Source organism: Acyrthosiphon pisum, chromosome X, assembly GCF_005508785.2.
Source record: "Acyrthosiphon pisum isolate AL4f chromosome X, pea_aphid_22Mar2018_4r6ur, whole genome shotgun sequence".
Taxonomy (NCBI): domain Eukaryota; kingdom Metazoa; phylum Arthropoda; class Insecta; order Hemiptera; family Aphididae; genus Acyrthosiphon; species Acyrthosiphon pisum.
In genome coordinates, this window is record NC_042493.1 from 82,529,273 (window position 1) to 82,543,498 (window position 14,226).

A 14,226-nucleotide genomic window follows, 5' to 3' on the forward strand; every position below is an offset into this window, starting at 1 on the left:
TGACAGAGTTTATTAAAAATAGTAGTTGACTTACCGCAAAATATATTAAAGATATATGTACAATACAATTTTTAAGAATATAAAACACTGTTTAATTAAACTAGATTACAAAGAACAAAAACGAATTGGAGAAAAATGTATTTATTTACGTAGGTAATGTAATTTTATGTAAACCGAAAATATGAACAGGAATCATTAATCAGGTCGATTTATTATTTTATTAATAATTGTATATTATTGAGAATTTACATTTAGAATGGTTTTTATTCATGTTTTACATTGCAGTTGTTTAATTAGTCAATTTATTAACAGCAGTTTTTTTACACAGTTCGTAGAATAGCTGATGGTTTATAAATTTCGTAAACTGAGCAAATGCTTAATGTTTCATAGGTAGTTCACAATTCTGGCAAATATATTAACAGAGATATTAAATATCTAGATAAAATTATTTTTCTTTCATCAGTTTCATCTTATTAATAAATCTCACTTCAGACGTCCTTATCTCAATCAAAGATTAAAAAAGGTATTTAAGATTATAATTAAAAAGCTTAAAAAATGATTGAGTGCCCTCAACAAATGTTGAGGAACAAATCGCTGATAACACAAGTAACGTCTTTTATGGTTTTATAAAAAAAAAAGGCTACGATATTGTGTGATCTTAACTTGGTCCGTCGTGTTATTGTTGTTAAATATGCTATGTAATCAAAATAATTGTTCACTTTATACCTACAAATATTTTTTTCTATATTATCTTTACTTTTAAATTGTGTAAATAATATGTTTATCTTTAATTATATATAAAGAATTAAAGATACACGTATTATGTAATATATGTTATGTTGGTTGAATACTTTCCGACATTAAATTATGTTAAGTTTCTTGTTCCTGAGTGTGTGAAAATCACATTATTTTAGTTATAAGTACCTATTAACAATTTAACAATTACAAATTCTTTGGTTTTTACATTATTTCGAACAGCTATCAACTTTTGTTTTTAAAATTGTTTAGTTTACTTTAATTACTTATTTTCCCCTCCCCCTCCCACCATTTAATGTAATTAAAAAAGAATGCCTTATGTCCTTAAATTTATTTGGTTTTAGAATTTCTACTCCGCTATTTCTTCTATTTATAAGAAATTAAAATATACACTACGTACATACTTCTATTGTACCTATATAATAGTTAGGTGCTACAAAAGCTTTAATAATAAAAAATTCGAACACCTTTTTACAATCAAACCCGGCTCAAGGGGTAGGCGACATTGGCCCACGCCTAGGGCGGCACTTCAGCAGCACTTTAGTAAGAGGACGGCATTTTCAAAATACTAATAATATTATATTTTCATAGGGGCGGCAAAATTTGATTTTTCCTAATTCACTATTTTCGCTTGAGCCGGTCCTGTTCACAATCGTTGTAATATAATATACTGAAAATTCATTTTGTATAAAAGTTTATTAATACCTACATAAATATTAATGTTGTAAAAATGTATACCTATATATGTAGGTTAGGTTAGGTACCGCTGGAAACGCATGGTTTTTGAATAAGAGTAACACAGAGAGAATCTATATTTGGTTTAAAGTTTTATTTTTAATTTTACCAATAAGAAGTTTATCCTATCACATGACAAATTAAAAAAAATGTATTTATTATGTTTGGAAAATCGCATTGAGACTGCAGATGTTGGCAGTTCTCTGGTATTTATGTTTGCCGCGGGCGGGCGATCCCTATATAAAGCTGTGAACTGCGTTAACCATGCATCTGCTACGGGCAGTGGCGTATTTAAGTTTTTTTTTTTGGAGGGGTAGGGGGATATGACTTTATCTAGTAGCCCCGTCTTTAAAGTTAGAGGCCTTAAGTTAGGACTCCGAAAACTTTTGCATATTATGTACAGCCTATGGGAGGATTGATCCCCTTGACCCCCCCCCCTTTTTAAGTATCCATGAAAATGAATACTCATTTATAAATGATCCATCGAGATCTTCAGGATACTGACTCTGTAATTTGGTAGCTTTCTTTCTCACTTCAGTTACTGGTAAATCAATAATGTTTGAAAAAATCCGAACATAGTATTAATATCATCATAACAGTTTTTACGCTTCCTTAACTCTGAAAGTAATGAATCTATTATGACAAAATATGTGTTTATTTTAAATTATTCTCTAGCTTCAAATGATGTGTCGCCTTGACATGATTCATCGTATGGTACTTTTCTTTTCTTCTTCCTGACAACTTTATACTTTTTAATTTCAGATTTTTCCATAGCTAGTTTTTCATAGTGTGAAAAAGTATTTCTTAAATCTGTTATGAATTAAAGATGTGTATAGGTTTATAACAATTGTCAGATCAATTTCAATAGTCTGTAATTTTTTGCTTGTACTGTTAAACCTCTCCAAAATGACACGAGAATACACATTTCCAAGCTATTCATTTTTTTTATTAATCCAGTTGATTCACATTTTGTCTAACAATTTTCTATTGGATTTTCAACAAAACTGTTCAATGCTTTAAGAAGTTCTGTCCAGTTTTGAGAAAGACTTGAACACGCTTCTTGTCTAGCTGCCCATCGAGTATCAGACAATCTTTTTACTGTTTTATTCTTGGAATTAGTCAGGTAGTCACTCAATATTTTCCAACGATATGTAGATGCAGAAAAAAATGTGTATAAAGTTTGAAGAAAATTGAAAAATTCAGTACCAACTGTACAGCAATTAGCAGCGTACTCTCCTACCAAGTTTAATGAATGTGCTGCACATGGGACAAAAATAGCATAAGGACATGCCCCTTTTATTCTAGCTTGAAGTCCAGAATACACACCTGACATGTTTGATGCATTGTCATATGACTGCCCTCGACAATTCTTAATATCTAATTCATTTTCACCAATCCTCATAAATATTGCATCTGCCAAATCTTCAGATTTGTGTCCAGAGTTAGCAATAAATTGTAAGAATCTCTCTACAGGTTCACCATTAGTTTTCACATATCTAAATATGCATGCAAGTTGGTCCGTGTGTGAAATATCAGGGGTTGAATCAACCACAATTGAAAAATACTTGGCGTTTTTTATTTCATTAATTATAGTGTTTTTAACTTTCTCACCCATCATTTCTATAAACTTTTCATACACAGAAAATCAATATCACGGAGCACGGACGTACTAGTCGGGGCAAACGCAGCGTAATTAATATTTAACAGTTGCCATAATAGTTAGTACATATACGCCGCCCGTCGTCGAAGTAAAAATAGGTTTTGTTGACGACTGATGACTGACGGGTTTCGGGGTGTCTCTGGATTTCCCATAGAATAATTTCCTGATAATATGTACAATATACATCACAGATAAAGTCATCGCTACAACTATAGTATATACAGGTCTTGAACTTGACAGCCGTGGATGCGGGCTGACTACATTTATTTACGCAGAGGCAAATTCATTATTGCCTATTGGTATCATAATATTGTATGAAAACTATTCATATTATACTTCGTAAAGGAGATTTTTTTCTCCAGATAAAATCATAAATAAGTTAAAAATTACTAACGAAATATGTGTTATCGGTGAGCCAAAAAGTAAACATTTTGAGTATTATTTGCTACAATATTTTAAGTGAGGCGCCGCCTCACTTGCCTCACCACCAAAACCGCCACTGCTTTTTCAAATTAAAAATTGATGCCCCTTTAAATTTGATGCCCGGGGCGATTGCCCCCTCTCCCCCCCTAAATATGCCACTGATCGTCAGTATCGCCCATTAGTAAATCACGTATCATGTGTAAATTTCAAGATTCTTACTAAGAACTATTCATTTTGGAATTACGAAGAAATAACAAAACTATTGAATCAGATGAAATCGTGATTTTACATTGTGATCGTTCATTTTCCAGAAGTTTTTTTTTACACGTTTATCCAAAAAGTTCAAAGTTCGTATAATTACGTTTAAAAAGTACCAACTAAATATATACAATTTCTAGTAAAAAATGGGTATATTTAGGTAGCCTTTTGTAACAAAAATGTATAGTAAAAAAAACTAATATTATTCATGAGAAATAAATATTTTATTACTGTGGCTTGTGCGTGATTTAAATTAAACTTGTCTACATATATATAAGAAAAATTGTTACCCTAGATAACCATTATAATATTAGATAAATTGCATAATAGTAATAGTTTTCTATATAAGATAATAGGTACCTAAGTAATTTTTTTATCTAAATAAGTATTGACACTATAATCACTAGTTCGCTACTCACTCCAACAACCAGTACCACAGTAATAGTCGATTGAAAACCATGCGTTAAAACCCTGTACTTACCACTATACCTATATATTGCGTATATTATACAGTGTACAACCTTACACTTTGCAAAACTGTAGTATAATTTTCCATTAATGATTGTACTTACAAACTATACTGAAGAATAATAATTATGGTCACAGGATAGAGTTTCTAGGTAGAGCAAATTAAAATGTTCTAACTAACAAAATGTATTCTTCGATTTCTTTTATTATTATTTATTAATTACCTATATTATTCCATATTCAAATAATATTGAAAATGCTTTTAACACCTGAAATGTATATTAAATTAATTCATTATGCTTTTTTGAACATGCATAGAAGTATAAATTTACCATGGAATTTAATTTTAATTTTTAATCAATCCATTTAAAAAAAGAAAATAATATTTTTTTAAAACGTATTATAATATAATATGTAGGTACATTTTGTATTTACAAATTATAGTAATGCGTATACATCGTATTAATAAACTTTAATAGTGTATACATAAGCTACATCATCTTGTTTCATATATTATATACATTGACCCTTAAAACTTATATTATTTTTTATACAAAAAGAAAATATATATTTTACGTTTTTAGATCCTAAATTATATTTATAATAAATTGAGAATACTTACAATATTGAAGTTTTTTATTTTCAATATTTTTATGTGCTTGACAAATACTAAACTGTAAAATCAGCATAACAATGTTATATAAATGAGTTTAAATTGTGTATACAATACAATTCTTTGATAACTAATTATAACAAAATATAATTCTATATGTTATAACTAGGTATTTAATCATACTTGCAATATTCATACCCACTCGATATTTCTCTATTATTATTCTTCTATTGTACCTATTCTTTTAGTCGTCGATTTTTTTTTTTCACTTAAGAAATTATTTTTAGAATTAATTTTTTTTTTATGTTAGGATAGAGAGTTTGTGGAGCTCGAAGTGCCATATAATGGTCAATCAAAAAGGCCATGCTCACCGTCTCCCCTACTGAGCCCTAGCCATTCGGCATTAAGCAGGGTGAACTTCTTAAGCTCATGCTGTACAAGATGCTGTAATCAACGGTATCAGGTTTGATAGTTTCTATTTCATTAATACTAGGTAAATCTATAGTAAAAAGTTCATTTGAATGTCAATGATCGTTAAAAAAAGTAGAATTATTTAAATTTTTAGATATTATACTTCATTTATAATTTATCAAATTAGTTTAAACTAGAGGTTCCCAAACTGTGGGTCACGTAAAATGTTCATGTTTATGTTTTTAAATATAATTATTAAAATATTAGATAATTAAAAATATATAGGTATGTATATTTAAATAACAAATAATTTACAAAAATATATATATATTGGAAATTGAAGCATCTATAAATAAATGCCTACACCATTCACATTAAACTAATGAATAGTTCACAATCATAAATCTTAATTTTTAATTAAATAAATTATACTTTTTAAAAATGATATGATTAAGTATAATATAAATTTTAAATTATCAAAAAAAAAAATTTAATTTATATTTTGGTGGGTCGCCAACATTTAAAAATGTTTTCAAATTGGGCCGTACCGTGAAAAGTTTGGGAAACTATGGTTTGGACCACAGTGCACAATACACATACTATTTGGTTATCTATGCTGTGTTAGAAATTCTTAGCGAATAAAATATAAATATACGAGTAGGTATATTTGTAGACAGTAGACAATATATACGGTATGTTTATCGTGTAACGTAAGATAATTTACAAAATCCAATGGTATATACGTTATTATGAATAGGTAGGTACCTACGTAGTAATAAATTACAGCAGAAAACGTAGATTTTAATATGTAATTATAGGTAGTTAAAGTATAATATTGTAATTAGTAGTATTTTTCTGAAAAAAATTGAAGTAGTAAAATTTTGTAGAGCTGAATAATTATACTTATTTGGGCCTAATAAATTATTTATAAATGTAGGTACTTTTAAAAAATGTTTGCATGTTTTAAAGAATATCTTAAATTACATAGCTTATATAAATTGAAAAAATATATAGTTAGTATTTTTATACATGTATATTTAATTTATAATTTACCAAAAATAGGTACCCAAAGTCACATTTTAGTAAAATTCTTTTTTTTTTAATACATCGATAAGCGATTTGATTAACGTCAAAAAAGTTGAAAAAAATATTCACGTTTTTTATCTTATTAACTTTTTTGAATTATAGCTAGTAAAAAAAAATAATCTACCTATAGTAAAAATTGATTTTGTAATAAGAGCGTTAAAAAAATTTTAAAAATAAATACAATCATAGTTTTAGACGTTTTAGTTTACAGAGAGTGATTAATATTAACAATATACCAATTATACCAAAAACTATTATTGAATAAAAGTTAAAAAAAGTATTTTAAAATTTTAATATTTGGAAACAATGTAATTTCATTAGAATGTAGAATATGCTATAAACATAAGGCTTTGTAAACTAATAATTAAATTGTTGTAAATACTAAACGGGTAGGCGGTACCTCCGCCAGGGATGATTATAGTACCACAATAATAAAATACAAAATCAGAAATAATGAACAGCAATAACTTGACGTTATTCATGAATTTTTACTTACTTATGACTTAATACATTTGTAACTGCCGTGTAGTTATGACTTATAGCAATAAATAAAAAGGTATATGAAATATTAACATAAAATGCCATTACACCAACTATACCTATTAAATATTATAATCATCTTTCATACGATGTAAATTAAGTACCTACATTTTTTCTACCGTTGATTACTTCACATTATACATTCTAAGACTGTATAGATGTTGTTTTTGTTGTTTTCCATATCATGTTTGAAATTTACATGCAAACCTACAACATGAATGCTACATATAATGTACCTAGTTTACATACATGTTATTAATGTAGGTATAGGATAAAGGTTATTATATTCTATAACCACTCTAATTAAAAATGACGCGTAGTATTGTACCGGAGAAAATGCTTTCGAAAAAATATACATAACGTCACAGTCAAAGTAATATTTTTAACATATCAAAAAAAAAACCAAAGTACCTATCAATATTTGTCGTAGTAATAATTTTATTTGCACATCACTGACAATCTGCATACGACGAGAAAACTCGGATGAAAAAGAAGCAACCCCCGTCGTATGGCGTGACTTCGGGACCTGAGGCCCGGTGTGAAGTTTTAATATTATTGTACTATAACTCACGTTAAAAAGTGTGGCGAGTATATTATTATTTTCGACGATGGAAAAAAAGGTCACGAACAAAACCGGGGAGAGGCCCACGGTATAACGCGGACATGATATAAGAGTTCTTGTTGACAAGCGAATAATATATAAGATCGCTCTCGTTTATATATTATATATATATACCTCCATAGCCGTGCACAGGTGTTGGCGTAATTACGGGTATGCATTAGCAGACCCGTCGAGTTGTATATATATTATTATTTACGTGCGGCGGAATCTTAACTTTTGACTTGCCAACAATATCGCGCGAAGGCAAAAAAAATAAAATAAATACCGACGCCGATCCCGCCGCGAAGAGCGCAAGGGCCTATCGATTCGTGTTATGATATATTATATAATTTAATTAGTACGCCTATATATTATTGTACTGTTGACAATGTACATATTGTATGGTATTCGTAACGATCGGAAAAAATCGAATTCTCGATTTGCCAGACACAATATTTATTTAAAAACTTTGAACTGCACCGCGGTATAATAATATATAGGCTATAGACATATAAAATAAATAGACATCTCGCCGCTGTTCGTTTGGCACCCGCCCTGAAACCCATAATAATATATAGTGACGTTTTGTCCCGCCCTTGGTGCAGCGTATACCCGCAATAAATTACCGATAAGTACCTCTATCCATTCCGAACATTATAATTCTTTTCCGTTTAATATTTTGATCGGGAAATTCGAAATCGTTCAAACAAATAATGTGTTTATCTTACTCGCGCGTATAAAATATGATGACGCGTGTGTTTGTAATTTAGAGTAACAACCTATACATAATATACCTACATAATAACATAATTCGGTTACCTACTTATTTAAATGTCAACATAGACCTTCGCCAATAATAGTATTGCGGATGCATGAATATGTGTATAATGTATATCAAGCGTGTTCAAACCAAAATACAATTTAGTAGCCAGAATTGTGGTCATAATTAATATATATCAGATACGTTTGGTGTCGAGTTGTATAAATTATAAATACCATGCGCTTAAATATTGTTGTTCAGTAATTCGTAGGTACAATTATTAATACTTTATCGTGTAGATGATAATATAGTGTCTTAGGTACTATATGTTTGATAGTTATTATTGGTAGATCAGTAGATGCACGCTAAACCTAATATGACACCCGGTACAAAATCCACGGTATCATACTTATTATCCACGTCATGCCTCACCCATACTTATATATACTATGTGGTATTTAACACGGTCGGATCGCGTATTGATGTTTCAGAAGCACAAGCGAGAGAGCTCGCCGGACTCGATAGGCGAACCCATCAACGAGGAGGAGCTGATCGAGGTGCAGATGAAGCAGCGTCACACGTCAGCGGCCGCGGCGCCCGGCGGCGGCAAGTCGAGCAACTCACTCGACTACAACAGTTGCGACATGCCGTCCGCGTCGGCGGGCCACAAGTCGTCGGCCGCGGGGTCACCGTCCTCGGCGTCCGCTTCGGCGGCCGCGACCACTGCGGTGGCCGGAAGCAGTAGCGGCGCTGCTGGCGGTGGCAGCGGACCAGCCGGCGGATCCACTTCCGTGATGTCCGTGCAGGGCTGCAACAACCCCAACTCGAGCACGTCGTCCGTCGTCGTCAACCTGCCCACGTCCTATCCAAACTCGGAAATGGACTACGGGTCAGCCTCGTACCCGCCGTCCCCGTCGCTGTCCTCCAACAACGACAAGCCGCAAGTACGCATCACGTTCCTCTAGCCGCCGTCCGACTCCGAACCATAATATAATATTTATTGTTACATAACTGTTCCATTTCGTTTTTGCAGTTGTGCGCGTGTCGTATCGTTTGTTTGTCGCATAGACTAATTCTGTCATTACTATAATATTATATTTATTATAGTACATTTTACGATGACATAATAATTTTAATAATGATGATCGCGATTATTAACATTATTATTGTTATCGATACTATCGTTGTTACTACTATGTTTATAGGTATTATACACCTGGCTAACCCTAAGTATAATATTATGATAGGTGTGTCCCCAAGTCGTTAGTCCGGCATGCAGTCCCGTCGAGGGCGCACACGTGTCTCATAAATTGCAGTTTTGGTGTACCTATGTCCTAAATTATATACCTAATTCGTCGACACCATCACAGCCGCCGGGTTAATAACGATACCTGGGTACTCGATTTGAGATATAGATACTGTTCGGACGTGTATTATGATTGTGGACATCGTGTCCAGCGCCGGTCGCGCGATTGTGTGATTTCCGATCGAAATTTGAAAATAGTATATTAACAATTTCCCAAACACACAAACACACACGTATATTGTACAATGCCTACGTCGTTACGATGACGTGCATGACGGCAACTATAATGATGATAATGTGCCGGGGCTTATGCGGAAGTATGATTCGCGTGACACTTTAAACATTTTTAAAAACATATTGGGCTTCACATTTAATCTGTATTTTCTTTCTGTATAATAGTCAAAATATAATAATTTATGTTAGGTGATATTTCCTTAATAGGAAAAAAAACTGTGTGACGCCATTGCTTTTTGTGTACCTAGTAGCTACCTACGCGCGTCGTAAATTCTACCCAGTCAACACTCAACACCTACGTAGGTGAACAACGGTTTGTCGCTTCAAGTCACTCATTGCGCCAACGGGAAAACCACCCCCCTCCACCCACCCACTTCCGTCCACTAACGAGTAAATACTTACTGACTATAATACTGTCCTTTCAGCGCATAACAACAGTGATTATAATAATACGGCTTGTGTGCGAACCGAATAATGAATACTCCTAACACGTAGGTATAATATATATAATTATTAGGTACCTACGTGCGGGATACAGTGTGGTCTGGTCGAACTTGGTCCCGGTCACATCAACAATTCCCGTTCGCTTTGTGTGCGTGCAATTTTAATCGAGCAAAGTCCGAGTGGGGTTGATGGTGTGGAGGGTATGAAATAATAATGCGTCGACTAACAGCTGAAACCCGTCGACGGGTGGCTCGTGTCATTACATATTTAATCGTTATTAGGGCCTGTTCTAAAACATAGATACCATATTCTAACTAACAATCTTTTCAAACATTATAATCGAGAGAAATCGATGACTCCATATTCAAACAAACGACCGTTTCGGTAATCGCAGTGATTTTCATTCAAAACTATGAAATTAAAACCATAAAAATGCATTCAAACAAAACGCACTATTAATTATCATGCCTCAATTCGAAATGTATCCACTGCTATAATAAAAATCTTCAATAACGTTATTCAACTTATACAGGTATCAGTGTACCTACCGTACTGTATTGTTTCGCATTCCCTTGTTCGATTATTTTGAGAGAAAATTGTGAAACATAAGCTAAATTTAAAATCGACAATACGCAATAATTGGTTCATAAAAAAATTTTAGAATTTATCAAATCTGTTCTGTTTGTATTTTTCAGTTACATAACTCAAAGTGTGTAAAAGTGATCTTATATTTATCTGCCTTAGGCTCTACACCTTGACGGTATAATACCAAAATAATATTGGACGATTTGATTTGTCTTTCCACCCCGCCACTTAAATCAGCCCTAACGCTCCTTGCCACGATACAAGTCTTGTCGATAGATGCCCCCCCTCCCCCCCGTGAATTAAACTCTCGCAATAATTGCACCAAGTATATTGAAAAGGTGTAGACACTTTTTATAATATGCATTATGCGCATTCCAATAAGCACGCGTTGATAAACCAACCAAGTCCGAGTCATAATACTATGCAGCAGTATATAAGGTGTAAATAATTAAAATTTTCTGTAAAGTGTAATTTAAAAGCTAGTTTCCAAGTCACGGTGGGTGACGATGGATTTTGTTAAAGTTATTTCAGAGGCGACCAGCGAATGTAAAGTGCTACACGCCTGTATGTGAATACCATGAGCTATCTAAAAACGGATGGCATCTGATTTTAATTTTCAAAGTACTTAGATTTTCTTAAAAGCCCAAAATTACATCAGTACTTTATAAATTATAAACTTTGAACATTTTTTTTTAATCTGATACATTTAACCATGAGTATATAGTTATGTGGTTCTAAATCGATGTTTTCGAAAATACACATTTTTAAACTAAACGTTTTTAAAATTAATTAGTAGGTATTTCTTTGGTATTTTGTAGCTTAGAAAATTGTTTCCTGTAAATTGTAAAAGTGTTTTCAACTACAAAATATTAATCAATTATAGATTAGGTGCCTACATACTTTAAAGTCTTTCAGTCGTTGAACAATCAGCTTACGTTTTATTTACTTACTTACATTTTCGATCTTTTATTAAAAATAAAATGATAAATAGGTACCAATAAGTACTAAATAATAGTATATAGTATGGTTCTTTTCAGTGACGGAAAAATTTCGGTGATATCTAAAATATATCTGATCGGAAATAATATTTATTTTTAAATTTTCTATAAATCCTAACTCTTGCGTGTTGAATATGTAGTGATATATTTTTTTAAATATTGGCGACTTCAAAAACATAGCAACTAGTCTAAACTAAATTAAACTTGTTATAAAATGTTTTTTTACAAACGTGATTATATTTTTTTTTTAGATTTGAGTAGGTATAGTCTATATCGTTTAACATGCAGAGGAATTATTTTTCACCATCCATTTTTGAAATTTACATCGTATAAATTATAATTATAATTTCTTCGGGGCTTGTGTGGATAAGCTGATCTAACAAGACCTGGAATACTAGCTCGAGTATGGAGTGTGTATAAACTGAAAACGACATGTTCCTTCAATAATGGTATATTGTAAGAAAATTTGTATTTGTAAAAATAGTACCTACTACCTATGTATGATGAATTTTTAAGAGTGCTCTTCTGAAAATCGATTTAGAACCCTTTTTATATTTTTTATACTTGACCCACGAAATGTTATTGACTCGAGTGAAAAATTGGGACGAATTCCAAAACAATGTGGTGTACTGGCACGTCGCCCTCAGTGTGCATATTTTAATTTACTTTACTTATCCTATATAACACCTGTTCTCGCCAAGGACTCTGGGCACCAGTTAAATTATATTTCAGTTACATTACTAGGCTGTCGATATTTTGTAAATATATTATGATTATTGTTTTTTTTATTACTTTATTTATAAATTAAATTATTACGACTAAGTGAGAAATTCAACGTCGATTTAATACAAACTATCAATTATCTTTATTATAGATCCTGAGTGGGAGCAAAGAAGCTATTAGTTTTACAACAATGTGGGTTTTTTTTTCGAAAAACACTTTCTTTTTTTCGAAGACTATAAATTGCATGTATGTTTATTATTTATCGATTTGACCCAAATGGTATTTTGAGTTTGTCAAAAGTGAAAAATTCCCAAGAAATTTTTTAGAAAATTGCGAAAGACTGCAAAAGCATCATTCGACCTATTTGTTCTCGACATTATTAAAGCATATATTTACTATCATAATATTTTGATCATACCTACCGATAGCTGTTCCTATATTATAATATATTCCCCAAACTTTTGTAATATATATATATATATATATATATATATATAATATACCTACATTCAAACCTAATAATTATTATTAATTTTACGATAAGTTTGTACAGTTGTCATATTATAACTATAAAAATAATAGGTCCACAACAAAATGTTTATTTCATAATTATAATATCTTAATTGAGAATAGCATAAAACATTTTCGTCGATTATAGAATCAACAAATTACTCAAATTTTGTGATTATAATAAATTGTAATTATTTAATATTAGTTAGGTATCGTATAATATGAAATGTGTTTAAAATTTCGAGATATAATCTTATGTAACATAATATTATAATACATGCTCTACTTTTTGTACGTATTAGAAATTTTTCCCTGAACACATAGGTCAAAATGATGGTTATAACTTATATTAATTATTAAATGTCAATATAATATGTCTCAATAATGACAAATTAAAAACACCATGTTTTGATCATATCGAACAGTAATATTAGAGGTATATTTATTTTTAATTAGTGGCTAATTTATTGCTAAAAAAAATGTACACAAATGTGTAAAAAAAACAAAAAAAACTACCTATTTCTAAAGAAAACGAAACAGTTTGCGTGGCAAAACACTTATAATACGAATTGATATAGAATAACACAATCATTATATTATTAGAATAAAATATAACGATGCTACGTAACAATTTAATTGGATCCCAAACTCTAAACGATCTTTTTAAACATCTATAATTGTGCCGAAGCATGTCTGTAGTAGAATAAGCGTTTAAATGAAAATATTCTAAATCTCTTTTTTTTTTAAATTATTATTATTGATATTGAACGTAACGTCTGTCTGTCCATATCTACGAGTTTGTTGTACGATATATTTGAGTCTTCTAGATCTTAAAAGGGTCACTATTATATATATTATATATTATTATATATTGTATGAAATTCAATTAAACCATCAAAATAAATATAATACTATTCATAACAAACACTTTATATCATATATATCATAATAATTGTCATCGTTCTTGTTTAAAATCGTTAGTTTTTTCTTATTAGTATTTTTTATTACTTGCGCTAACTCTCAGGTAGATAAAAATATATATTAATGTGAATAATACTTAAAATTAATGTATTATAGATAGATACTATTTAGCCATAGATCACCTGGATCATTAA

General features: G+C 30.9%; 1 protein-coding gene across 7 annotated transcripts in view; it reads left to right on the forward strand.

The window, feature by feature from the left end:
- LOC100163357 (potassium voltage-gated channel protein Shal) overlaps nucleotides 1–13,081 on the forward strand; it is a 71,900-nt gene extending 58,819 nt beyond the window's left edge. The window contains exons 4-5 of one of the 7 annotated variants that reach the window (XR_003839563.1): nucleotides 5,229–5,376; nucleotides 8,806–8,940. Coding sequence is in view for 4 of the 7 variants with exons in the window: in XM_001943848.5 (XP_001943883.2) it covers nucleotides 5,224–5,376; nucleotides 8,803–9,276 (627 nt within the window). In the remaining 3 variants the exon portion in view is untranslated. Of the gene's footprint in view, nucleotides 1–5,223; nucleotides 5,377–8,802 lie in introns of those variants that run through there. The other 6 variants (XR_003839560.1, XM_001943848.5, XM_008184340.3 and 3 more) reach the window with 6 other exon arrangements.
- The last annotated feature ends 1,145 nt before the right edge of the window (nucleotides 13,082–14,226 follow it).